At 40.9% G+C, this 27,912-nt stretch overlaps 2 protein-coding genes across 4 annotated transcripts in view; one reads left to right on the top strand and one right to left on the bottom strand.

The window, feature by feature from the left end:
- The window catches only part of NCAPD3 (non-SMC condensin II complex subunit D3), a 69,200-nt gene that overhangs the window by 33,839 nt on the left and 7,449 nt on the right, over nt 1–27,912 (top strand). Inside the window, exons 17-31 of one of the 3 annotated variants that reach the window (XR_003517437.1) lie at nt 461–681; nt 6,176–6,367; nt 6,699–6,796; nt 6,893–7,008; nt 10,593–10,700; nt 12,888–13,002; nt 13,097–13,204; nt 14,755–14,993; nt 15,927–16,006; nt 22,082–22,219; nt 22,516–22,649; nt 23,121–23,320; nt 25,564–25,674; nt 26,915–27,051; nt 27,587–27,705. Coding sequence is in view for 2 of the 3 variants with exons in the window: in XM_027579422.2 (XP_027435223.1) it covers nt 461–681; nt 6,176–6,367; nt 6,699–6,796; nt 6,893–7,008; nt 10,593–10,700; nt 12,888–13,002; nt 13,097–13,204; nt 14,755–14,993; nt 15,927–16,006; nt 22,082–22,219; nt 22,516–22,649; nt 23,121–23,320; nt 25,564–25,674; nt 27,587–27,724 (1,998 nt within the window). In the remaining variant the exon portion in view is untranslated. Of the gene's footprint in view, nt 1–460; nt 682–6,175; nt 6,368–6,698; nt 6,797–6,892; nt 7,009–10,592; nt 10,701–12,887; nt 13,003–13,096; nt 13,205–14,754; nt 14,994–15,926; nt 16,007–22,081; nt 22,220–22,515; nt 22,650–23,120; nt 23,321–25,563; nt 25,675–26,914; nt 27,052–27,586; nt 27,725–27,912 lie in introns of those variants that run through there. The other 2 variants (XM_027579422.2, XM_027579423.2) reach the window with 2 other exon arrangements.
- JAM3 (junctional adhesion molecule 3) overlaps nt 25,796–27,912 on the bottom strand; it is a 106,683-nt gene continuing 104,566 nt past the window's right edge. Inside the window, exon 9 of the mRNA XM_027579431.2 lies at nt 25,796–26,035. Within this exon, the coding sequence (XP_027435232.1) occupies nt 26,021–26,035 (15 nt within the window). The 3' untranslated portion in view covers nt 25,796–26,020. The remainder of the gene's footprint in view (nt 26,036–27,912) is intronic.

The raw sequence follows: 27,912 nt of genomic DNA, 5'->3' as shown, positions 1-27,912 counted from the left end.
TGATATTTAATTTACTTCTGCCAAATAATTAGCTTTTGAAGAATTTTAAAAGCATGTTTATTTCTTTACTTCATGATAGAAAACAGTAAGTAATGCATACTTTGACTTCCTCTGTCAACATCTATTCTAATTGCTCCTTGGGATAAATATTTGTCTTTTGCTCTTCATCTTGAATTACTAAAAAGTGCTGATTTACTACTACTAATACAGTAATGACTTCCTAAATTTCAAATTTCAGTATGCACTGATATACAGTAATTGGAGATTGAACTTTGTTTTAACATATATTTCAAATGTTGATTTGTTTTTTCACTTTGTTGGTTTATTTGTACTTGTGTGTGTGTGTGTGTGTGACTATTTTTAACCTGTCTCAAAATATTGACCACGGCCTCACTGATTTGTATTTAGACTTCTGGTAGTGTCAGACTTCTTTATGACTTAATGATGTTTAATTCCTAAGGCCCAACCTGGATGTGTCCAGATACAGAAAGCCTGGCTGACAGGGATCATCCCAGCTGTGATGGACTGTGAGAGCACAGTGCAGGAAAAGGCTCTGGAATGCCTTGACCAGCTCCTGTTACAGAACATTAAGCATTACAATAAATTCCACACTGGAGACAATAGCCAGGTACTGGCTTGGGCACTTCTTACTCTCCTTAGTACAGAAAACCAGGAACTAAGGTATGTTAATTGTGTGACTTCTTTTCCATATAGAAAGCCATAAAAGTTTTTTTATTAAAATTTCTGTATTGGTCTTGGAAAATTAGCTTTCCAAATTACTTAACGTATATGAAGATTCAATTTTTGGTCTTTTTTTTCTTGACCCAATTCAAATCGCTTAGCATTTTTGTGGTGACAATTTTTTGTGAAGTCTTTGATTACCTCCTTTGCTTTTCTCCGAGTGTTTAAATTAATGTCTTAATATGTAGTAGAAAGCACTGATAGACATATTAGTAGTAATTTTCCACATACTCGTTTTTATGGAAGATGACTTCCTAGTTCTTTCAAATTAAACTTTTCCTGAGATCTTATTGGATTGGTTGGCTTGATACTACTGCAGTATATTTTTACCATTTGATAACATTTACTGAGCATACACTGTACAGTGAACACTGTAGTGAGGGGTTAGCACATGTTGTATTAGTAAGTTTTAATCTATACTGCAGTAATCTTACAATTAGCTTGTGTTTACACTACCTTGACTGACTTTTCTTTTTTTTTTAATCATGTAAGAAACACTTCCCTACTCGTTGATATGTAGTTATGGAGGAATTATCATACAATAGAAACATACTAGATTTTGTATTGTAAAACGCCGTTCTGTGGCTCTGACAGATCACCAGTAAAATGGTGCTTAGTGGGGGCTGTGGAGAAGGCAATGGGGAGTTACTGTTAAATGGGTACAACGTTTCATGTGGGGTGATAACAAAGTCCTGGGGATGGATGATTGCATAACAGTGTGACCCCACTGAATTGTACACCTAGAAATCGTTAAAATGATAAATTTTATTATGTATATTTTACGACAAGAAAAAAAATGTATTTGCTCAAAGTTAGGAAGGAGAGTATAGAATTAGGGTCTTAAGTGTAAAAAAGTTTTGGAATAGCTGTTATGGAAAATGAGCTAGGGCAGCAGTCCTCAAAGTGTGAAGGATTCATGAGCTCAGACTGTTTTGATCATAATATTAAGATGTTATATGCCATTTTTCACTTTTATTCTTTCACAGTACAATAGAGTTTTCTGGAACCATATGATAATATTGAAGCAAATTGAATGCAGAGGCAGCTATAATAATCTGCCTGTCTTTTGTTTAAGCCAGACCATACAGAGATTTACAGAAAGTAAAAGCAATGACAGTGTTCTCACCAAGTTTATTTTGTTTTGAGAAAGATTGTGATTTTTTTGTAAAACAATGCATTTATGTTAACATAAAATTGGCTTATTGTTATTTTTAAATTAACTAATAGATAAATATTCTTAAATTTTTCAGTTTTAATTTCTGCACAGCAGGATATAGCCCACATAAACCAAAGCTCTTCAAGGTGGTGCATAATTTTTTGAGTTCAAAAGTGCCCAGAGATGAAAAAGTATGAGAACTACTGAGCTTGGGAATCAGGTTTTCAAAAAGGATTATTAAGAAAAGTAGCTGGTGGAATAGAGTTCTATAAACATTTGTAAACAAAATCTTGTGGTATGTTCTTTAATAAACAGAAAGTAGCTAGAACATCAGGAAGTGTTCAGGAAGAGAGAGACTTCACAGAACAGATGACTTTTGAATTTGAATCTTGAAAGTTAATAAGGAGGCAAAAGTGCATGTCCATGGGAAACAAATAGCCAATGCAAAGCCATGGAGGCATAAGCATTGTGTCCTGTTAGGAGCCATAGGATTTCACTGTGGGTGGGGAAACGGTGCTTGTTGGAGTGCACATAAAATGAAATGAGATGTTAAGCAGGGTCCACATACTGCAGAGTTGTTACATAGCATACCAAGGAGTTTGACTTTAGGTTGAAAACAGAATGGGAGGGGGAGGCTGCTGATGAATTTAAAGTGGATGGGTAATAGAGGATTTTATATTTTAGGAAGTATTAACCTTGAAAATAAAACGCCCAGTTATTTTACCAGCAAAATGTTAATAGCAGAGCTATGACAAACCACAGGCAAGTCTGGAGATCAAAGGAGAGGAACTGTTAGTTTTTAGAGAAAAGGGAGACGTGGGAAGGGCTGCTTTGAAGGAAAGCCCATTGAAAGAAAGTGAGAGTTCAAGGTGGTGATGGTTTCTCCATTGGCTGGCTGTCACCAGGCTAGGACGAATCCTTCCTCTTGGCTGGAGTAGTAAAGTCAGCTTGTTCCTCTTGGGAATACAAGTCAACCCTTTCTGTTGGGTCTGCAATTGATGATCAGTGGTAGGCGTGAGAGCTCCCCCTTGCTGGCTTCTCAGGTCCACTTTCAGTTTCACAGGAAGTGTAGCAAAGGGACTTGTGCTCGGTGACCAGGAGACAACTAGAATCTAAGAAAACACGCCAGCACTGAAATGATTTAAGTTAAAGATGAGGAGGACTTGCATCGAGGAGAAGGCAGTAGAAATGAAGAGAATGAAGTATATTTAAAGATATTTAACAAGTGGAAGTACAGAATTGGTAAAGTTTTGATTTGAGGGTTGAAAGGAATCAGTACACTTCCTCTACTCAAACTTCTCACAGTCTGGTGGAAAGAGACAAAATAAATTCACAATTTTAGTAAAAAGTGAGTTTTAGGAGCAAAGAGGGAGGGCATAGTGGTGAGGGCATTGGTGATTTTTTTTTTTTACTTTTTTCTTTTTTAGCTTAGGTTGGCTTCCTTTTGATGGTGGCAAGAGCTGAATTATTCCCAGAGGTGGAATAAGTAGAAATTAACCAGGCAGCCATAATAGTGAGAGTTTCCAGACAGAAAATAACAATGCAAAGGCTTAGAGGACTGAAGTCTCCATGATTCTATCCAAAATAACTGGTAAATGGGATTTCCATTCACTGGAGATATGGAAAGCAGAGGCAGGGCAGATTTCTGAACAGAGGGAAGGCAGGAGATGGAAGTCCAATTTAAATGTCTGCACAGCAAAGGAAACAATCGACAAAACTAAAAGCCTATGGAATGGGAGAAGATATTTGCAAATGACACATCATGTAAAGGGTTAGTATCCAAAATCTTTAAACAACTTATCAAACCCAACACCCAAAAAACAAATAATCCAGTTAAAAAATGGGCAAAAGACATGAATAGACACTTTTCCAAAGGAGACATCCAGATGGCTGACAGACACATTGAAAGATGCTCTCAACATCACTCATCATCAGGGAAATACAAATCAAAACCACAGTGAGATACCACCTCACACCTGTCAGAATGGGTAAAATTAACAAGTCAGGAAACAACAGATGTTGGCGAGGATGCAGAGAAAGGGGAACCCTTTTGCAGTGTTGGTGGGAATGCGAGCTGGTACAGCCACTAAGGAAAACAGTATGGAGATTCCTCAAGAAGTTAAAAATAGAACTACCCTATGATCCAGCAATTGCACTACGAGGTATTTATCCAGAGGATACAAAAATACTGATTTGAAGGGGCACATGCACCACAGTGTTTATAGCACTATCAACCATAGCCAAATTATGGAAAGAGCCCAAATGTCCATCAACTGATGAATGGATAAAGTGTGTGTGTGTGTGTGTGTGTGCGTGCGTGTGTGCACGTGCGCGCATATAATGGAATATTACTCAGTGATCAAAAAGAATGAAATCTTGCCATTTGCAACAATGTGGATGGAACTTAGAGTGTATTATGCTAAGCGAAGTAAATCAGAGAAAGACAAATAATATGATTTCACTCATGTGGAACTTAAGAAACAAAACATGAACAGGGGAAGGGAAGGGAAAATAAAATAAGATGAAAACAGAGAGGGAGGCAATCTATAAGAGACTCTGAAATATAGAGAACAAACTGAGGGTTGTTGGTGGGGAGGTAGGTGGGGTGATGGGCATTAAGAAGGACACTTGTTGGGATGAGCACTGGGTATTGTATGTGAGTGATGAATCACTAAATTTTACTCCTGAAACCAATACTATACTCTATGTTAACTAACTTGAATTTAAATTTAAAAAAAAAAACGTGTGCTTGCGATGCTTTCTCATGTCTAAGTGGTAATTCATTTTGGTAATGAATGAGATCATCTAGGGTTCTGTTGTAGATAAGAGAAGAGGACTAAGAATAGAACTTTTCAAAATCAGCCATTAGAGTGTTTTGAAGAAAAGGAATTAGTGAAGGGAAGATAAAAGCGATCCACCAAGTAGACCACAGACCAGAGTACGAGGGCAGAGAGAGTGGTCAGTAACGTCTGGCAGAGGTTATGGAAAATGGGGACTGAACATGGTCCATTGGTTTGGACACTAGGATACTAGGCTAGCCGTCAGTGGTGCCGTACAAAAGAACCAGGTTAGTATCTGTTAAAAACATTCTGACTTGATAGGGTGTGGCTTGTGATCAACAGTGGGGCTGAGGGGTAAGCTAATTGAGGGAGGCTTTTTGGGAACTATACAGCTGATGTGGAGGGGTATGAGTTGTCAGAAGAGGCAAATTTGAGATTTCAAAACTGGAAGTTCAGAGGATTTTTTTCCCATTCTGTTCATTTCTTAGAGTAAACATTACTTAATATTTTGTGTGATTCTTCTTAATAAATTTTAAAATATTTGCTGATTGCATGTATGTTGTTTTTGGGCCGTAATTAGATATAAATTATGTTATGAGTTACCTGCAGTAAAATTCTAGATGTTTATAGATAGATTTTTAATCAGGAGCTAATATGTAAAACTTAATTTATGTGGATGTGGTTATTATGTGTAGATGTGTTTATTTTGTTACAGTTGTTTTCTGCACGCTTTGAGAATTCCTTTCTTTTATTTTCACTTAATGAAATAGTCTTGTATATGAGTGTGTGTGAGTGTGTGTGTATGTTCCTAGCAGTTTAGGAAGAATTAATTGTGGGAAGAAGTGTATTTTTCTCTTTGCTTAGATATGTAACTGCATTTGTTTCATCAGTCATGTGATCTCGTTCAGTGCTATGAGAAGTCAAATAAGAAATGATATAAAACAATAACATAACACCAGCACTTAATATGCCAGAAGCATTTTTTTGTTTTATTTTTAAAGGGTTTGAAATATGGATTTCTGAGTGGTATTGGCAGGTCATAGCAAAGTTTAGCTTGTTTAATATCACCGTATTTAAATGCTAGGATGTCATTTGTCTCCAGTCCTTCTATTGAAAAAACAGCAATGTCTATGCTTTTTGTCACTAAAACCCTCTAATCTCTGGATGTATTTGTTACTGGTAACTCATCCCTTATGTTTATATAGCAAAATTGGAGGGAATGAGGATAAGAAGGGTCTCAAATGAATTATGAAATTTTATTCTTTACTTTAAAAATAAATTCTTTATAAGGGGAGAAATAAATATATTTTATTCTGTATAATAAAAATTTTAAAAATAGCTAGTTTGGTATCAAATATGTCACTAGCCAGGAACTTCTGCATAGACGTTTGATGTGCCAGAGGAGTCCTGGAGCAACAGAAGGTGGTAACCTTTCACTGAGGGCTGCTCTGAACAGTTTTGTATATTTACAAAAGATGTTTCCCATCTTTTTTTCTAGCCGCTATTTAAATAAGGCCTTTCATATCTGGTCCAAGAAAGAGAAATTCTCATCCAGTTTTATAAACAATGTGATATCCTACACTGGCACAGAACATTCTGCACCAGCCTGGATGCTGCTCTCCAAGATTGCTTGCTCATCCCCCAAGCTGGACTACACCAAAATAATAGAGTCCTGGGAGAAAATCAGCAGGTTTGCATGCTTATAATGTAGTTGCTGACAGACACTGAAGATTCTTGGAAACAAAGCTCATGTCTTAAGGAAGTGGGCTATTTCATAGCTATTCATATACATAGATCTTGTCTTTAAATTCTGGTATAAAAACAAACATGAAAGATAAAACTAATTTTTAAGCTTTCAGTTTACCCTTTGTCCCAGTAATTTAAGTGCCTTAATGCTCCTACAACTTGACTCCTAAACCGTGCTACCCTACATTCCTCCAGTATTAACAATCCAGAGACTATTGGTTGGCAGCAGAGTTTATTTTGGCTCTATATTGATATTCCTTATGTCCTTTTCCTAGTCAACAGAATCCCAATTCAAACACCTTAGGACATATTCTGTGTGTTATTGGGCATATTGCAAAGCATCTTCCTAAGAGCACCCGGGACAAGGTGACTGGTGAGTGTCTTTTGGAGACTCTTGGAAAGGCTTTGCTTCTCACTTTATATATATTTTAAGCAGTTAAATTTGGAGGGTTTTTGACTCTCTTTTTAGATGTGGTCAAGTGTAAGCTGAATGGATTCCAGTGGTCTCTAGAGTTGATCAGCTCAGCTGTTGATACTTTGCAAAGACTCTGTAGAGCATCTGCAGAGACACCTGTGGAAGAACAGGTAGGCTACAAACTCTCCTGGATATGTTTGTCGTTTGTTTGTACTTATACATATTACTCTGTTTTGAAGTTTGAAGAGTATTCTCTGTGGAGAACCTACAAGAATGGGTAGTCTCCAGCAGCTGATACTACAATACTTATGTGACAAGCAGTTGACATTCCCTGAGAGGATCTTGGCTACTAATGACACAGGGTTCCCTCAGGAAGTCACCACCTTGGTTCTAGGTACAAGTGTCTTCTAGGAGATGATTTCTGATCATTTGAGAGGTTATACTCCTGGAAAATACCTGTCCTGTTACTAGAAGGCTATATTATTCTAATGCCTCTTCCTATGTCATGTCCCCAAAGTTGGCCAGAACCTACAGCTCATATTTTCTGTAGAACATACACACAAATCCAAGCCAGGGTTTTGCCTGAGACAGAGCCATTACTTTGACTCCCTAAAAGATAGCCATATCAGTTTCTCTAATAAGTTACTTTATTGCCATGTATTCTGTTTTTATCATGAAATATACTCCTAGACAATGCTAATCATAACGAAAAATTTTAAGACGAGTTATTAATGATTCTAGAAGTCAAAAGTTAATTTAAATAACTGCTGGAATATTTTTAAATTTCCCAGAATAAAAATATTTTTGCTTCATTCAGCTACATTCCTGTGCTTCCTTTTTATAAGTTCCTTAAAGAAAGTCCTTCCTTGAAACAAACTGAGGGTTGCTGGAGTGGTGGGGGGTGGGAGGCATGGGGTGGCTGGGTGATAGACATTGGGGAGGGTATGTGCTATGTGACATCTTCTATTTGTAGTAACATAATAATAGGAAAGTATATTACAACTTTTTTTGTTTAGAACTGAAAACAGGTTGAAATGTACTTAACTAAAAATACCCAGCTCTTCCCATTGTAAATGGTATCTGGTGTTTTCCTGGCATGTACCTTTTGGCTCATCTGGTGAAAGGGATACTTGCTTTCTTTGTTTTTTTCTAGCCATTTATCTCTTGATCCAAGAAAAACTTCTAAATAAGGTACATTACCTAAGTAGGGAGCATATTTGAATAGCAGAAAACAGGTCAAAACAAAACAAAAGCTGTTCACGAAGAAAGAATGATGTAGGAAAAAGCAGGCAGAAATGTATATGGCAGATTATGAAACTGTAATCCAGTGTGTCTTCTTGGTGGCACACAGCTGATTAATGGCAGAGCCATGCCTGGAACTAAGGCCTCTGCCTTCCCAATCTTTTTTTTTTCTCACTAGCACTGGCTGGAGGAAGAGTGATCTATAATACTGGTGGCGTTGGGGCCTTAAGAAGCCACTGGCTGCTCACTAATGGCCCACAGTTGTTAGCACAGTAAGTTACATCACTGTTAGAGCCTGTGAGGAAGACAGAGTTATCTTCACATTTAAAAACTGAGAACTAAAAGAGATTACTACCACATGTGAAAAAAGGCCAGGGTTGTAGCTTTGCCAATACCACTTCCCTTGGTGATAGACAATGGACTGAGGTCCTGAGATTTTCCAGCATCTTAGGGTATTTTAAATTCGTATGACCTGGTTGTTTCCCCTAAACATGCTTCTCTTTTCCTTTTCTCTGTAAATGAACATTCTATATTTTACTGAGAAAAACAAATTGCCCAAAGAATAGATGATCAGGATCTAGCTCAACAGCATTGTATATGAAAAGACATGGGTTTGGGGGCATTGTTGCTATCTATAAGCCTGGCACCAGTTAATAGTGTTTTGTGGCTATCACTGGAAACAGTCTGTGAGATCTTGGACTGTATTAATAGAAATAGTGACTACAATAAGAGTGGTGATGGTTCTCCTCTTTGTACTGGTGAAATCTAAGTTGGCATGTTCTAATTTAATTTCAGCGGCAACTCCTTAGAGAAATGTTGATAAAATTGAATCTGTCAGTGGGAGAGCAATTTGGTGAGGCAGTTACAAAGCAGGTTGTATAAGGAACAGCTGAAGGACCTGGGTGTTAAGCTGGTGAAGGGAAGAATTATGTGGGATAGGCTGCCTAGCTAAGTTCAACTATATGAAGGACCTTAAAATGAAAGAAGAATTAGATTTATTTGGCATCACAGACCAATGAGTGGAAATCGTGAGGAGACAAACATTAACCAACTAAAGAAAAAACATACCGAGGTCTGCCTGAAATGGAGGGACTTGCCTCAAAACACATCCTAAATCACTGGAGGTGTTCACAGAGAAGCTGGACAACTTGACATGAGTCTCTGTATGAAGAGATTCCCAGGATTAGATGGCCGCGACAGTTCTCTCCCAGATTCTGTGATTCCAAAAGCTCTAGTCCAACTACCCAGCCCAGTTCTAGGCTTGAGGTCTCACACAAGTTAACCTTTGTCTTCTTGCCAGGATAGAGCATACAGATTTCAGAAGTTCTGGACAGCATCACAGCCCAGGCTGTGCAATCTATTAAAATAAGTACAATAATTCTATAAAAAGTAATAAAGACAATCATTTTGAAACATTTTAGGCCAAGTCAAACTAAAAACATTTGGATCAAGTGATAGTTTGGCCCAGTGTGGTAAACATTGAGCACCATTTTGTGGTAGTGCTGCTGGGCCCTGGGGTGGTGGTTAAAACAGTCCCTTCCTAAGGCACCCACAGCATAATAGGGCAGATGCACATGGAAACAGGTGATTTCAACATAATATAATCATTCCTGGGGCTCCTGGGTGGCTCATTCGGTTGAGCGGCCCAACTTTTGATTTCGGCTCAGGTCACAATCTCAGGGTTGTGAGATTGAGCCCCAAGTCGGGCTCTGCGCTCAGCGCAGAGTCTGCTCCTCCCTCTCCTGCTCCCTCTCTTCCTCCGTCTCCCCGCTCCCACCCCACTTGCTCTCTCTCAAATAAATAAATAAAATCTTTAAAAAAAATAATATAATCATTCCTCAAATAGAAATGTGCATAACATAACATGGAAGTCTTGGAGTGGAGCCACTTAGCTCAACCTGGGTGTTTTGGACTGGCCTCCTAGAGACAATGTAGTCAGAGCTGTAGAATGTGACTGAGCTCTCTCAGCTGCCATGGAGGTGATATACTAGAGATGGCGACCACTTGACGTTATTTTAACTAACAAGGACTGAAAACTTGTCTTTAATGAATACATTTCAAAATGATAACTGTTCTTTTTTTTCTGTCTTTTTAAAGTATACTATTTACTATAGTAGTTAATTCACCATCTACATATGCTAGAAGAACCGTAGTGTTTTTCTCTATTAATGGAGGGGATCTATAATCTATAATCCATTATTATAGATCTTTTATCAGGGCACTGGATCTTCCCAGATATTTGCTTTTTGCTCTTAAAGGGCACATGGAGAAAGGTGTGTGTGTGTGTGTGTGTGTGTGTGTGCTGTATATATATACTGTTCTTTGTGAATTCTGCTTAGTTCTTCTAGCCAGATTGCTGAAAGAGCAAAGATTCGAAAGCATGTTGGCTAGGACTTCTCATGGCTTATGGTTATGCCTTTGAAGACCATAGATTTTCTTCTGAGAAAATTGTTTCATGGACAGTCTCATAGATGTATGGAATCCTTCAGAGATTACCTTTGACTTGCCACAGGAATTACTGAAGCAGGTGTGTGGGGATGTCCTCTCCACCTGTGTGCAGTCCCTCTCCAATATAGTTCTGAAGCAAAGTGGACCTGGGAATATGGATGAAGACCTGTTTGTAAGTAATTACTCTTCTCGAACATTCCGTTCCTTTACACCGTTTGAGGTTTTCTAAAGATGACTTTCTAATGTGCATTTCTAATGCTATTAGCAAGAAAAGGATTTTCCTAGCCTAGAGCTTACTTTTTTTTAGAAGAATTTTTGTGTTGGTCAAGGCCTATTCATTTTTCTCTCGTGTACTTATTATCTGGGGGAAAAACTTGATGGGATATGCTTCATCCAGTTAGAGCCTGTGAGGTACCTGATCCAGTAGGGAAAACACAGTCTGTGTTGTGAAATAATAAGGTGAGAAAGTAATAAGGGCAGTATGCTCTTTGTTCTTTTGGCTTGTTTGTTTGATGTGTTTTTAAAGTATAATGTGTCCGCTAAAGCTGTTTAAATACCAGACTGTAGAACTGGGGAATAGCGCTGAGCAGTTCTGAAGCCATGGCTAAAATACAGTGAAATATTTGAAAATTGAAAATACAAATAACCTTGGAGCAGCAAGACTATATGACTTGGCACCCTGCTTTAGAAATTGTGTTGGTGCAATTGATTCCTGTGGGCCAGTAAATGTGGAGCCAGTTTTCTGATTTGAGGTTGACCATCAACAAAACATGCTGTAGTAATTCTGACTCCAACATCTGACAGTCAGTAAAGAAAACTTTTTAATGCCCTTCTGTAGAGGCCATCATTTCACCAGAATTGGCCATTTTCCTCATCTGTATGAAAATTAGTAGAGTACCTCTCCTCTGTGCTCTTCCTGCTTTGCCACCTCACATTTGTACCTGGAGACCAAGGACCATGTTTAGATATGTGAGAAGAGATCATTTGTGCTGAGGCATTAATATGCACACTTTAGTAATAAAAATATTACCAGTAGGAATCCAGACATTTCAGTTCAGAGGGCTGTGATGTGTTAAGATGGCCCTGCCCCAGGGTTTCTAGAGGGTCTCATGCCTCTAATTTGTCTGAGCAGTCACTACCCAAACTAAGAAAAATGCTTATTATGACCAGTGAGTTTTTCCCTCTAAAATTTTTTTTCAACTATTAAATATGTCACCAGAAGCTTCCTGATAGTCAAAATATATAAGGATACATATATATTATAATATATACATTATAATATATACAATATAACTATTGTTTACTTCACTCTAAGTAGAATTTAAATATTCCTTTAATCACTAAGATATATATGTTCAGGATTTTTTAAATATACATACTCTTGATTTTGGCTCAGGTCATGATCTCAGGGTCATGAGATCAAGCCCCACATTGGGCTGTGCGCTGGGCATGGAGCCTGCTTAAGATTCTCTCTCTCCCTCTGCCCCTCCCCCCACTTGCACAGACACACTCTCTCTCTCTCTAAAATAAGTAAGTAGGGCACCTGGGTGGCTCAGTCAGTTAGGCATCTGCCTTCAGCTCAGGTCCTGATCCCAGGGTCTTAGGATCGAGTCCCATGTTGGGCTCCCTGCTCAGCAGGGAGCCTGCTTCTCCCTCTGCCTGCCATTCTCCCTGCTTGTACTCTCTCTCTCACTCTCTCTCAAATAAATAAAATCTTTTTTAAAAAATAAAATAAATTAAGGAAATCTTTACAAAAATAAAATAAAATAAGCCTTTTACATTTTACTATTTAGCCTTACCCTTGCATTTTTAGGATAAAGAAAAAACAGTGTTATTAACTCTCAAGTTGAATGTTCTTCGTAAACACCCAGTAGTAGTGGCAGCTCTGAGGAAGACAGTAGGTATGAGTTTTTGATAGGACTCTAAATAGTAAACCAGTCAGGAAGACAGTTTGGAAATATGTTTTAAAATGTAAAACAGTTTTATGCCCTTTAACCCTGGATTACTTCTAAGGAAGTAAAACAGTGTTTAAAGGTACAAAGATGTTCTTCAGAAGGAATGCAAACAATAGCAAAGGATTAGAAGCAGTGTGAATGTTCACTAATAGTGAAGTAAATTATGATGACATCAGTAGTTTTTAACATACTTATATAGTCATTAGACATATTTATTATATCTAGTGACAAAAAAGGTTGGGTGAATTTTACCATGTAGTGACTGAATTTTTACGGTGGCCATGTGTTTTTATGGAAAAAAAAATAGTTCTTTTAATTTGGGGCACAAAAAAAAATACATGTCTTTAGCTAGAGTTAATTTTTCTTTTGCCTTATTTTTACTGCAAAACCAATTCTTTTTGCAGGTGAAGTACATTTTTACCTTAGGAGATATAGCCCAGCTTTGTCCAGCCAGAGTGGAGAAGCGAGCATTCCTTCTGATTCAGTCCATTCTAGCTTCTTCTGTTGATGCAGATCATCGTAAGGCACTTGAAATTATCCTCTGCACGTGCTGTCTTAAGGCGGGGTTGGCCCCTGAGATACTGTAGATAAGCCCTCTTCTTCTTCCTTGTAGCAACATCATCTCAAGGTCGCAGTGAAGCTCCAGCCTTTGAGCCACTCTCCCAAGTCCGGGGCTGTGTCATGCCTTCCATGATTAGAGCACACGCCATCATTACTTTGGGTAAGCAAGAATAACACGGGAAAAATATTGCTTGTGCGGTCCAGTTCCATGGGTAGCTTTTTTGTCTCAAATAAGCCAGCCTTAGTAATGTGTTACGTATGCTGAGCTCATATTTACTCTAGCTCTTGTGAATTTTGGAGGGAATTCTGATAGTAGCACCTAGCTCAGAGGCATACCAGAGTGCTGATAATGAGAGCCCTTGGTTGGCAGCTGCCCAAGACGATCAGACTCAAGACACTCCCTGTAGGGAACTTTTGGTTTTTATGTTAATTTATTACAATTACACTTGTTCCTTTTTATGGGGGGGGTGTTTAATACTCATAATGTAGCACCATGAGGTCTGTTCATCAAGAACTATATGCCAGGTACCACACTGATTTCTGGGATTGAAAAACTAAATTTGCGGTTCAGTTCATAAAAGGAGATAGTTTAGGGCGCCTGGGTGGCTCAGTTGTTTAAGCGACTGCCTTAGGCTCAGGTCATGATCCTGGAGTCCCGGGATCGAGTCCCGCATTGGGCTCCCTGCTCGGCGGGGAGTCTGCTTCTCCCTCTGACCCTCTTCCCTCTCGTGCTCTCTGTCTCTCATTCTCTCTCTCTCAAATAAATAGGTAAAATCTTTAAAAAAAAAAGGAGATAGTTTATTTGATACCTATCAGAACTGGTAGATGAGCTAATTAATAGACATATTTCCCCATGGACTCAAATTGTTGTGAGTCTCGAGAAGACTAACCTCTGTGCTCTAATTTGAATTTTGTTTTAGTATGATTGTTTATTTTATGCTGGATAAGATTTATGAATGTTTTTTGTAATACTAATTTTTTAAAAATCTAAGAATTGTGAATAAGAGCAAAACATTCTCTGGGCTGCAAAAAATTACAAACAGGGGCACCTGGGTGGCGCAGTCAGTTAAGCTTCTGACTTTGGCCAGGTCATGATCTCAGGGTCCTGGGATCGAGCCCCGTGTTGGGCTCCCCGCTCAGCAGGGAGTCTGCTTGTCCCTCTGTCCCTCTGCCTGCTTGTGCTCTCTCTCTCTCAAATAAATAAACAAAATCTTAAAAAAAAATACAAACAAAACTCAGTAACAGCCTCCCTCTCCTGTGAATAAGAAATAAAATGAGGTGGTTATTCTTTCCTATTTACCTAGCTCAGGTTTCAAATTCATTATTAAACTTTTTGGCTTCAATGGAGTATGTGTATAATCAAAATAAAATGTATCATCTGTTAGATTTTATTGGTCATTTTCCAGGTGAGTAGATAAGTTCTGAAATTCAACTGTTGACTTTAAAAGGAGGATAGTTTTACTCCAATGAAGGAACATCTCTTTGTATATGTCTCATAAAACGCTGAAGTGGTGGGGGGGGCATTATTTTTTTAGGTATTTTGAACTTCCTGATATTTAGTGGTATAGGTTTGTCTGCCTATGATTTTTTTGTTTGTGATTGTTGATATGATGTTTTAACTTTGATCAAGTAAAATCCACAGCAGGCTTTATCTGGAGAAAGTGTAGGCATAGGATTAGAGTCAAGACATCTTAATCTCTTCTGTGACAGGCAAGCTGTGCTTACAGCATGAGGACCTTGCAAAGAAGAGCATCCCGGCCCTTGTGCGAGAGCTGGAAGTGTGTGATGATGTGGCTGTTCGCAACAATGTTGTCATCGTCATGTGTGATCTTTGTATCCGGTACACGGTCATGGTGGACAAGTACATTCCCAATATCTCCATGTGTCTGAAGGATTCAAATCCATTCATCCGAAAGCAAACACTCATCTTGCTTACCAATCTCTTGCAGGTATGTCTGAGAACAGGACCTGTCATTTTTTTCCTTCCACTATTGCTTCTGGTTTCAGGGAATATTGGAGTAGCATAGGAAATGCACTGCTCTGTAGTAGAATCCAAAAATAATCAGCCTTGTCTCTGGTTTAAAATATCACTCTTCTGATGTTCTATGCAGCCTTTTAAACAGAGTGTTACTTCCTAATGTTTATTTTGGGTGTTTGTTCACATATCCTGTCAACCAGTGTGAGGCTTCATTTTTGTGAGTAAATTCCATGTAGAGAAGAGCACACTCAGTGGACGAGTACTTCTAGTTCCAATTCTGTCATTCTCCTTGACTTTGAACAAGTCAGTGTTTCTCAGACATAACTTCTTCTTTTGTGAAATGAGGATCATATTTGCCCTGGCTGTCTCAGAGTTGGTCTGAGAGTCCAGTGAGACATTTTTAGTGTGTGAAAGAACTTAGTGAACTCTAAACTCTTAGTGAACAGAGCACTCAATGTTTTTCTTGCCATCGAGAATATATGTTTAGCCTAAAGTGAGGGAGAAATAGTATTTGATCTTTAAATAGAAGGCATTTAACTAAGTTGTATATCTATTCTAGTATGTTCTATATACTTACTTTTTATATGGTTAGGTACCTGATGAAGGCACCATTGGCTCTCCCTTTTAAAGCCAGGTGCTTTGAGTAATTTTCCTAATAGAGTAAATAGGATGCTGTTCTACCCAAATATCCCTCCACTTCTCTTTATGATCAGCAAATATACGTGCTTTCAAGATGGTCGGAAGTGAGTGCTAACAGACTGTGCTAATGTGGCACAGACAGACGGAGTAGCTGACAGGTGTGATGTTAAACAAAAAAAAGTTAACAGTTGGTTTTATGACTGAATGCATTTAGGGTTTGTATATTAAAATTCATCCTTAAACAAGCTGGTTTCTCTTTATACAGGAAGAATTTGTGAAATGGAAGGGCTCTCTGTTCTTTCGATTTGTCAGCACTCTGATAGATTCACACCCAGACATCGCCAGGTAACTCTTTCCTCACATGTCAGATAACTGAATGATTTACCTAATTTCTGGTGTACATTAGTTCTCTTTAAAATTTGTTTGGGGTTGAGTTTTTTAGAATTTAGTGAGCTTTTGGCAGTTGCCAGAGAATTAGCAGATTTTTAAGCTATATAACAAAGCTTTACTTTGCATATAAATTAAAAAAAAAAATCCCTCATTCAGTTTGACCATTAAATAGTCTCAGCATTGACTACATTTGCTAACATTGTTGACTCTCCCTAAAGGAGTAATGAAGAGCAGTATATGAGTCTGTCATAGCAAACTATATGGAATTGTAGCCATTAACTATTGACTTAACTATGTTGATTTCTAAGCCAGTAAAATGTCAATTTTGATAGAGTTCATGCTTTCTTGTAAGTGCAGAAATTGTAAGGAAGAAATTCTAGGAATTTTAAGACATTGTGAAATGAGAGTATACAAATTACAAGGCTTCTTGGAAAGGGGTGTTTCTTGAGAATTGGAAGGGAAAGGAGTTGTTTTGCCACTTGTTAATTCCTATCGTTCTATAATTTTTTTGAGGATTTATTTTCAGGAGGTTGAGGAATGATCTTACAGAATTTGTTAACCTAGATTATGTTGCATGAATAATTCTTTTTAAAGCAGTTCTGCAATTGGAGAATAGAATGTTGAATGCATGGCAAAAGCTACCACAGTTGGGAAAAGGTCTTTAGAGAGTTCATTAGCTATAAATGCTTATAATAATGGGTCCCTCTGGTTCTAAATATGGTCACCAATGATTTACTCTGAGTTCCATGGAAGAATTTCTGTTCGGTTTTCTTTGGGTATAATTTTCTAAGGAGGACTATTTTACATAATAAACTAGTGGAAGGTTAACATTGTAATTATTGCTATCTAGAGTCAGAAATAAAAAGCTAAGACTATTACTTTTTCTTTGTTTATATAACCAAGAAAGGACCAAAATAGTGATGCAGTGCCCTTTTACCTTTACTCTGCTACCATAAGACTGGCTGTCATGGCTCTCTCCTCTCTACAATGTACAGCCGAGAAGCAGGCATAATTAGAAGTGTTGGGAGGCTCTCATCTGATGAGCTGGGAAGGTGAGATTGGTTATTTAACGTACACTTTTGGGTTTACTCCCTTTTCTCAGCTCCTATACATGTATGTGAACAAGAGCATTGGTCAGTATGTAACATACACAGCACCTGGTATAAAGGTGATCAAAGGGGCACCTGGGTGGCTCAGTCGGTTAAGTGTCTGCCTCTGGCTCAGGTCACGATCCCAGGGTCCTGGGATCGAGCCCCTCATCGGGCTCTCTGCTCAGCGGGGAGCCTACTTCTCCCTCTCCCCCTGCTGCTCCCCCTGCTTGTGCTCTCTCTCTCTCTCTGTAAAATAAGTAAATAAAATCTTAAAAAAAAAAAAAAATTGATCAGAGCATGAATCAGAAAGATTAGGGTAGATAGATATTTACACTATAGTAAGATAATCAGTGCCTCTTGTAGTATTTTGATACTTCTCTTTTAAATCTTTCCATTTTATCTCCATATTCTGTGTTTGTTTAAACCACGTGGTTCAAATGTGGGCCCCAGATTTTCAGCTTTAATAAGCTAATGATTACCTTTGTTAATTGTAATTTGAATTAGTCTGTTCCCCTATTTTTAGGTCAGGCCTATCTGCTTGCATTAAACACATTAATTTTTCCATACGTATCTGCTAATACAGGTCTTCTAAAGAGACTATAGTGGCAGAGCTTGTTGCATTTATTTCTGGCCCAGGTGGATTTCCTGAATGACATTTTTAATTGGTCATATACACCCACTAAAGTTTAGGACTACAAGATCGTATGGTGTATTTTCCCCTCTGCCCACTAGGTGGTGTCCTTGTAGTACAGGAGTCACGGCGTGATAGGTAACAAGTGGGTTGTTTGGGCTTAACTGGGGAAATGCCGCAAGTATCACAAGGCAGGGCCAGAGAAGTTCAAGGAAAGAGAATGACTAAGGTAATGGCCATTAAGTTAGAAAAGAAAACGAAGACAGAGATCCGGCTGGGAGAAGAGGAAGTAATTGAGCATCTAGAGGGATTAGTGAAGTTGTAGAACAAGTAGAATGGGAAGGGGTGGGGGGTCAGAAAGCTGGAAGGATAGGTGTGTGTGGTCATGAAGTGGATTATCTTAGTCAGAAGTGGGTGTTCCGGGTGTAATGACATGGTCCAGGATGGGGCTGCAGAGTAGCTACATAGAACATACATGGGAGGGTCACTAGAGTTGATGAAATCAGAAAAATAGAAAGTTAGGGGTTAAATGAGCTCATCTGTATGGACATTGAAGATGCTCTGAGAAATTGTCATAGTCCATTCAGACCGCTCTAACAAAATACCACAGACTGGGGGTGCCTGGGTGGCTCAGTCGGTTAAGCCTCTGCCTTTGGCTTGGTTGCGATTCCAGGGTTCTGGGATCAAGCCCCACCTCAGGCTGCCTGTTCATCAGGAAGCCTGCTTCTGCCTGCTGCTCCCCTGCTTGTGCTCTGTCAAATAAATAAATAAAATCTTAAAAAAAAAAAAATACAGACTGAATAGCGTATAAACAACAGAAATTTCTTTCTCACTGTTTAGAAGCTAGAAGTCTGAAACCCTGTCGCCGGCATGATTGGGTTCTGGTGAAAATAACAGGCTTCTCATTGTGTTTTCACATGGCAGAAGGAACAAGGGATCTTTCCAGGGCATCTTTTGTAAGGACGCTAATCTCGTTCACTAACCCCAAAGGCCCAGTCTCCTAATACCATCTCCTTCGGGGCTAGGTTTCCAACATAGGAATGGGGTTGGTGAGGACACAAACATTCAGACCATAGCAGTGATGTTGGGATTTGGAGTGGAGAAAACTGGGATGCAGGTACTAAGCAGTGCGGGGCAAAGTAGGTAGCCAGAGCCTCAGGAGAGGGGCCTCCGTACCGCTCCGTGGGCCAGGTGGAGGGATCCAACCCTCCCTTCCCCCTTTACTATACCTTCCCCAAACAGCTTTTTCTTCAGACAACTTGTGGCAACATATTTTGTGTTGTATATGTAACATCTGACTACCTACTAGAATATAAGCGTCCAAGAGAGGCAGAGATTGTGTTTTGTTGACTGCATTATCCCTAGCACCTGAAAGAGAGCTTGAGACTAAGGAGACACCCCAGTGAACATTTGGCAAATGAATGAATGAAAATAGTATGGAGGGAAAGTATGGTCCTCATGCCTTGACTCTGGCATTTGGGAGAAGCAGCAAGCGTCCTTCCCTTTAGAGGGCTGTGGGTGTCCCTAGAGGAAAGCCGGCCCTGATTTATGAAAAAGTGTGGAGAGGGTAGACATTTGACTTCTCCTGGAACTAGAGTACGGAGTACGCTCAAGTCGGGAAAGTAGACAGGGGGAAGTGAGATCAGGGGAGAAGAAACAACAGTATAGGGATGTGATAGAGCTGATGAAGATAGGGGAACAGGGGGCCTGGATTTGGGGTGGAAGCCAAGGATCACATGGATATAGGAAATAACTTGCCTCAAGTTTCAGATAGAATTTTGGCATAAATGGGTCTGAGATAGACCAAGTTGTAGGACAGATCGGGAATAGGAGTCCATGAACAGTGGCCTTTATTGAGCAGATAGATGCTTCAGAATAGCATTTGGCATGGGAAAACATCTTTAAAAAGTCAGATTTTTATGTTCCTACTAATACTGAATGTGAAAGTGAGGCTAGGCTGTTTGAAACCTGGATTTGGATTCTTAATAAGAGAGTAATAACCGTTTTGTATAAGATTATTATGACTCAGATTTAGCTGGTCATCTTTTTGTTTTCCGTATAATGTAATTAATGCTGTGTAAAATGTCTAGACAGTATCCCTGAATTGGTGGGGTGATTACGTACCGTTCCTTTTAATTGTCCTGAGGGATGAGAAGAGGTGGGAAAGGAAGCTGAGTTCTTTGGAAGGTATCTTTGGAGGTGTTGAAGTTTTCTGTTTCAGGTACCTGAAAAGTGCTGTCCTCTTGCCACTCTAAAAGGAATGCTCCAGGAAGCATTCCTTGGAATGTTAATTTTTTTTAACTTTCCAGCTGCCAAACAAACAAAAAAAAAAGAAAACAAAATTATCTCTCTTCACCAGTTTATCAAGCTAGAAAGATCGGTGAGTCCAATCCAGTCAAGGCTGAAATGTGCCCTTTTAGTCCCAGTAAATGTAACAGCAAGACGAGTGCTGAATGTTACCCATTGACTGTGGTTTCTGGCTTCTCATGATGCAAAGCCCTTTGACTCGGCTTCCAGCCCCGAGCATGTAAATCCTTTGCATGATTTATGTTACCGTTGGATTTATCTGTACAGTTCGTTAAGCCAGTTATTCACTAGGGGATAGACTGCACTATCTTGCACATCAGTTACCTCTACTGGTATATATTTTTGACCTAAATTCTGAGTAGATGAGCATTGGACATCAAGTCAAAGCGCACAAATTGAAGCTCAGAGCAGCCCGTCTTCTTGCGGAAGAGTGGATTCTGTCTGATCTCATTTTCACATGAATGACTTCAGATCCGAGGAGAAAATGCAGGTAGTTCTAAGAATTGCTGTGCTGTAGGAGTTTTAACTGTAATAAAGGAAGGTAAAGTCTTGTTTCTGGGGGAATGGTTTTTGTTTACTTAATGGTTTTCTCCACTCTTGGTCATAGATAGCTTACCAGAGTAACCCTTGTTTAGAAAGAACTTCACCTGATGCTGTGACCAAACTTGTTTGCCCTTTAGCCAGGTCTACTAAACAGCATTTTGTGTAGACGCACTGACTGACGGCTCCTAGATCAGCAGGCGCTCCTAGCTGGCTTCAGGTGAACTTCTCCTCAGGGGAGTCCCTTTACGAAATAGAGTTTTGTTGATTTTGTGTTCAGCATTATTTCAGGCTGTTCCCTTATCTCCTAGGTGAGTGGTCAGAGTGCCTCTGTTTGCCCTGGAGCTTTTACTTAGGTTTACTTCAATTATGTTTCCGGAACTACCTTCTCTGAGTTTTAATCAATGTGTATGCTTTGAATACAAAGTGATTTTAATACTAGCCTCAGGAGGACCATTAGGGGAAGGTGAATCTCCCTCGAGTCCTGTACATCCCAAAGCCAAGAATCACTTTGGGTCATCCTCCTCACTGTGCCTCCCTCCTTGAGAGCTGACTGGTGCCCCTGTGTAGGTGGAAATTGCACTTAACTCTGAAATGAAATTAAAACATTGGTCTGGACAGTATAAATGAATCAGAGCCAGCCCTGCACCACCCCATGCTGACCCCTGAGCAAACGCCCGTGCCTTGGCCTTCTCTCCCCTACTAGACAAACTATCTGGGGCCTGCGGTTGGATAACCTGGCTTTTGTCCATGTACATTTGGCTTTGGAAACCACTAGTATTTTGCCGTTCAGATCGGTGCAGTGCTGGTGACATCTGTGTCTCCCTGGGTAGCCTGGTATGTGCATGTCAGACGCCTCTTCCAGATTTGGGGGCACAGGAGAAAGGAGAGTGCCTGGGGCTTGCTGATGAGTCCAGAGCTCAGTAAGAGTGCTTCACTGTCTGTGCTGACCCAAACTGGAAGGCTCTTGTAATTAATCCCAATTCTTGAAAAAGTCCCAATTAGGAAAATTGGTTTTTGTTCATTATTGTGGGCAAGAAACCTCAAGTTGAAGGGGGGGGAAGCCAAGTGTTCATTTTCAGGTGGTGGTTTATCGTTGCATCAGCCATGAGGACCACAGAATTCTACTTGAAGAGCAGTTTGGGGTCGGTTGGTTGTTTTCCCACATTTGAAGTATAGCTGAATAATAACACCTTGTTAGAATTTTGAAAGGAATCCTGGTAGAAGAAGCCTTTATGCTGACCTTGGATTCAAAATGGAGGCTCTTGAGCAAGGACAGACAAAAGAAGCTAAATTTGTATCTTGCTTTTTGGTCTGAACGAAGCTGTGTATTGGGATAGATTTCATATCCCTTTGCCTTATTCACAGTTTCCCCTCTGCCCTCAGCATTCTCAGTGTAATTTTAGAGGCTGTCTGCAAATAGCAAACGGGTCTCTTTCTTCTCTCTCCCCTTCTTTGCAGCTTTGGGGAGTTTTGCCTGGCTCACCTGTTACTGAAGAGGAACCCTGTCATGTTCTTCCAGCACTTCATTGAGTGTATCTTCCACTTCAATAACTACGAGAAGCATGAGAAGTATAACAAGTTCCCCCAGTCCGAGAGGTCAGCAGAGCTCTCGGGAAGGGCCGGGCAAGCAGGGGGAGGTGGGCAGCTGCGTGTACAAGTGGTGAGGCACAGACTCTGGCCCCAGTGGTGCTTGCAGCGGGACTGCCTTCTCTGGGCAGGGTGATGTGAGCCCGTTCAGCCTGCAATAGCATCCTGAGGGACGTGCTGTCCTCTCGTCTGTGCACTTAACGTCTTGGGTAGACAGCTTTTAGGGTGCTGCGAACTGCTATTGAAATTAACATCCTTGTACCCTTGCCCATGTGCTGTGGTAAAATTGTCCTGTTTCACCATAGAGAGAAACGGCTGTTTTCACTGAAGGGAAAGACAAACAAGCAGAAACGAATGAAAATCTACAAATTTCTTCTGGAGCACTTCACAGATGAACAACGATTCAATATCACTTCCAAAATCTGTCTTAGTATTTTGGGTAGGCCTGGTGTATTTGGGATAAAATGTATATTTAAAAATGAAATGCCCTATAGCTAATGGCTCAGCAGACCTATAGCAAATGAGACCCTGATACTATGGGAAGACCCCGTTTTTTTCCTTCTTTGATATCAGCTGTGCCCACAGACCCCCACTCGAAGCCAAGACGGGCCCTCCTAGCTCTGTGGGATACCCTCCCCCACCGGGGCTGGGCTCTTTCTCCGAAGCTGATCTTTTTTTTTTTTTTTTTTTTTAAAGATTTTATTTATTTATTTGAGAGAGAGAGAGAATGAGAGATAGAGAGCATGAGAGGGAAGAGGGTCAGAGGGAGAAGCAGACTCCCTGCCGAGCAGGGAGCCCGATGTGGGACTCGATCCCGGGACTCCAGGATCATGACCTGAGCGGAAGGCAGTTGCTTAACCAACTGAGCCACCCAGGCGCCCTGAAGCTGATCTTTTGTGCTCTCTCTCAGCATCCTTTGCCGACGGCATCCTGCCCCTAGACATGGAAGCCAGTGAATTGCTTTCAGATACATTTGAGGTCCTCAGCTCAAAGGAGATCAAGCTTTTGGCCATGAGATCTAAAGCAGATAAGGACCTCCTTATGGAAGAAGATGACACGGCCTTGGCCAGTGCGGTCATGCAGGAAGCTCAGAAGCGGCTCATCTCGCAAGTGAGTGTGTCGTTCCACAAACGGGCCTCGTTACACCCCTGTGTTCCTCCGTCTACCCCCTGAGTACTGGTGGTCTACCTCAAATCAGGATTTTATTCTCACCCATGGCCTTAACACTCATCCCAGTGATGACGATTCTGCCTCTGTGTTTCTAGCTCCACCTCCTCTCGTGGCCCGAATCCATCCCATTGGTCTGCTTGGATGTGCCACAGGCATCTCAGACTTCCTCTTTCAAAACTGAGTTATTCCTCTCTTCTCCCTCCTCTCTGTCTCTTCTCCTGCAGTCACTGTTGTGGAGAAGGAAACCATTATCTACCAAGTTGTCCATAAGGGAGCTCAGTACTACCCCATTCTGGAGTCTCACATGCCAGGCACATGCTTCCTTTGGCCAGAGTGTGAAAATTGGGATCAGACTGATTTAGAGCGGCGCTTGATTGCCATAGTCCTCACCAGGGTCCAGTTCTTACACTAGCCTTGATCACTAGGTTGTATTTCCCACCTGAGTCCTGAAAGCTTTGGACCCTGAAGAAATAGACTTTGACGCCATCCAGTGTGTCCCCAGATGCGGTCCATTTTATCTCACAAACCCATCTCCCTCACCCATTCGACCAGTTCTGTACTTACTTAAGCTGGTGCCGTTCCCAGTGGTTTCCTCACTCAGCATCCTTTGTGTCTCTAGTTTTTTCTGGTCCAGGCTGTGTACCGCCTTGCTGCCACAGCAGTCTTTAAGGACAAATTTGATCATTTTATTCTCTTGCTTAAAAGAGACTAGAGGCAGATTGGCTGCAGAGGGCAGCAGGGAATTTCAGGGTGACAGATTACGGGTGATTATGCAGACTGTGGTGTTGGTTACTCTATACTGTTGTCAGATGCGTCAGACTGTTCACTTAACATGGATAAATTTTACTGCATATAAGTTATACCTCACTAATGCTACCTTTAGACTGTAGTTTGGTGGCTTCCTATCACCTTCTGAATAAAATCCTTATTCTTCTCCCAGGCACACGGAACTCTTGCCCCTGCACCTCCCGTCTCCATGCTCCCTTCCCTGACCTCTCCATTCCAGGTCACTGTTGGTTCCTCGAGTGGGAGGTGTGCACTCCTGCTGTTGTGCCTTTGCACACTGTCTCTCTGCCCACAGGGCCTCTCCCACCCTGTCCTCCTTTCCTGCCGCCAAATTCCTACATCTTTTCAAAAGATGCGCCTGCCTCGTTAGGCATCCCTCTTCTGTAAGTTCCTCACCATCCTGCCACTTGTCACACCATGCCACACATCATAGCACACAGTCTGGTCTAGAAGTAGCTGGAAGGCAAGAATTCTTGGCTTAATTTTTACATCCCCAGAGGTTAGCTTTGTGTCTGCTACAGAGAAGGCATTTGATCATATTTATTGAGTTGAACGCATTTAAGCCACTTTTTAAGACTATCCCTGTACTTACCATCTGCTCAAACTCATATTTATTAAAGTGTTTATTTCTCTACCGATTGACCTTCTATCTCAGGAACTCTTACTTTTTAGAAATGGTGATTTACAAGCAGGGAACATATACTAGTGACTTTAAGAAGAAAAAGAATACTTTCCGAATTCAGAAGGATAAATCTTAACTACATATGTGGGTTACTATAATGGCTATTTTTAATTCTAAGAAATTTATTAGAAAATAACTGGTTAGTGATCATTCACGGTTAAGAATATGAAGGCTTGGTCAAATCAGATACTATATAAATACATAAACCTTTTCTAAATGTGTGAGAAGTTATACACACAAAAAGAGAGAAATACAACACTGACTCTTTCATACTTAGCCATTCTCAACCATTTGTCATTTCACAGCAGGAATACAAAATGTCCCTTTTGGGTAGCCAGAAGTGAACTCATTTTCATTCCAAAGGGAGGATGCTGAGTGGAGGAATTGACTGGATCCGAGATGGGTTTGTGTGGAGGTTTAGAGCTTGTTGTCGTTATTCAGCCTATTTCTAATTCCTGTTTCTTGTTTAGAAAGTAAGAATCGCGTTCATCCCCATCCTACTTCAGAAAGCCTTCTGAGTGTTTTGAGGTAATGCTTATAAAGTCTCCAAGACAAAGGTGCTGGGTCCTAGACAGTTCCCAGCATCATCATAAAAGATAAACAAGAAGTCTTTGTAGTACCGTAGATTGGTCGTGCAGAAGGAGCTAGGTCAGGGAGAAGCCTTTGTCTCAGAACTTTATCCATCTAAAACATGCCTTTGTTTGTGTTACTACAGGTTCAGAAGAAGAATTTCATAGAAAATATTATTCCAATTATCATCTCCCTGAAGACCTTGCTAGAGAAAAATAAGATCCCAGCTTTGCGGGAACTCATGACCTATCTCAGGGTAAAAGATGACCTTGTGCTTTGTGGCCAGTGTCTCCCTCCTCTAGCTCATTACTCAGGATTGGTCACACTTACGATGGTGTAGTTGGTCGGTGAACGCAGGAACTCAAAATGCTACAAAACCAGCTTTACATTTTTTTAGAATTAGACCAGCCAGACAGGCCTTTGACTGTCGGGGAGAAGAGAGAGAGAGTTTGACCGTAGGTTCCACAGAAGCCGGTTCTTGCCTTTTTCATGCCGTTGAGTTTATGAAGGGCTGACTCATTCTGCTGAGCATGTGTGTCCTTGATACCAGTTTGGAGATTCCGTTTTGAAGACTTTCTCAACTGGGGTCAAGTACAAAGGCATCATCTTAGTTCATTCTGGTGAGAGATAAAGTGAAATTGAGCATCATGTTCAATTTGGGGATGTTTACCTTTAACACTGCCTCCACATCAGGAAGTAGCAGTGGGTCTTGGGGCGCACTGTTGGGGGCCGGGCCGCCGTCACTGCTGGGATCTGAGGCCATGAAAAGTCGTGGTCTAAGCACCCAGAGTATGTAGACTTGCCATGCAGACATAAATGAGGCCCCCGACCTTTCTGGCAAAATTTTTCAATCAGAAATACATGGAACAGTTTTTTTTCTGTTCTCTGTTTACACTATGCTATTTTCTTCTTCAAGAAATGCTACAAAAATTTTTCCGGTAAGGGCTACAACCAAATTATATTTAATGTAAATTCCTTAAATAGCTCTTTAAACTAAAGGAAGTTAAGGTAGGAAAGATAGGCTCATTGTGTGGTAAAAAATGGGAACGTCCAGTTATTCTTAGGCTTTTATTGCCCTGTTTTAAAGCTCTGAGAGGGAAAAAAAAGAGTTTAGATCCTCAAACTACTTAAAGGCTTACGCACAGTAAGTCTGTCCCCTGTTGCGGAGCACACGGCCGGAGGATGGCCACACAGCTGCCCTATTTGAGCGGCACAGCTCTCGTTTGTTGGCGGCCTTCTGTGGAAGCAGCTTCAGCTGCCCTCTGCCCCGACCTGTGCAGCCTCTCTTCACGGTAGCTGGAAGGGTTCATAGATTGCCTTCCCTTTGTTGGGACTTCCCTCACAGGTGGGGTCCGATACATCGTCTCCCTCTACTACTAAGTTAGGTGAAATGGTTTCTTCCTCTTAGCCAAGAGGCCTGGTCCCTGGCAGCACCCTGTAAGCCCTGAGAATGTTCTTAGCGTCATATGATAAAAGCTTTTCTGTCCTATCTTCAGAGGAAGACACAACGATGGGAGTAGAACCATAGTTGCCATCCTCTGAGAAAGCTAGTGTAGACAGATGAGCAACTTTTAGACTGCACAGCTTCCTGTAACTTGCTCCAGAAGCCCTGTCGGAGCCAGGACAGTGCCAGGTATCACCTGCCCACCTAACCTCTGACTTGAATTCCTAAGGGGCCTGCCTCAGTGACACTACAAGAGCCTTTAAACTGGTGGTGACCCAGAGCCAAGCCCAGCCACCTAGCTACATCACTATCCCCATCCCTGCCTTCAGGAATGGAAAGGGGGTGGCTTATCAGTGGCAGTTCTGTGCCCTGGAATAAGGCCTGCTTGAGGCTCAGATCGTGTGATTCCATGTCCCTTCTTCCTCATCAGGAACCTGGGAAACTGCCTGTTGAATGCAGATAGACAGGACACTCCCTAAGAGATCAGAACTGATAACTTAATCTCTCACACCATGCTCCCTGCCTTCTGTGGTCAATACCAGTGCAGTTGGCCTTTCCTGGGAAAATACCATCATGTTACTTAACTTGGTGGTTGATGTACTAGAAATAGTCGGCTCTCAGCAAAACGTGTCTTACTACTCCTGTTGATATTTCTCTGGTTGCATTGCAGAGCTTATGTATTTATTCAAGAAAACACTAAAAGATGCCTCGGGGTCTGTTTTAGGAGGTGATGCAGGATTACCGCGACGAAATCAAGGATTGCTTTGCGCTAGACCGGCAGCTGGCATCAGAACTTGAGTACGACATCAAGAAGTACGTCGAGCAGCGAGCCCAGGAGCAGGGCCGAGCGAGGCAGGCAGACGTGAGTGCGGCGGCTTGCAGGACCAGGGGGACACAGCACAAGTAGTGTGTGACCCTCCTCTCTCCAGTCCGCCCTCCGCTCCCAGCTTCCCCAGTGCTGCTCGAAACCCACATAGGAGCCGAGGTTGGCTGGATCGAGAACTTTCGGGTTGCTGGTTGTGGACCACTGCGTGTTCCTTTGCCGCATGT

Source organism: Zalophus californianus, chromosome 11, assembly GCF_009762305.2.
Source record: "Zalophus californianus isolate mZalCal1 chromosome 11, mZalCal1.pri.v2, whole genome shotgun sequence".
Taxonomy (NCBI): Eukaryota; Metazoa; Chordata; class Mammalia; order Carnivora; family Otariidae; genus Zalophus; species Zalophus californianus.
The sequence above is the reverse complement of the archived record's forward strand: the minus strand, read 5'-3'. Positions and strand labels throughout refer to the sequence as shown.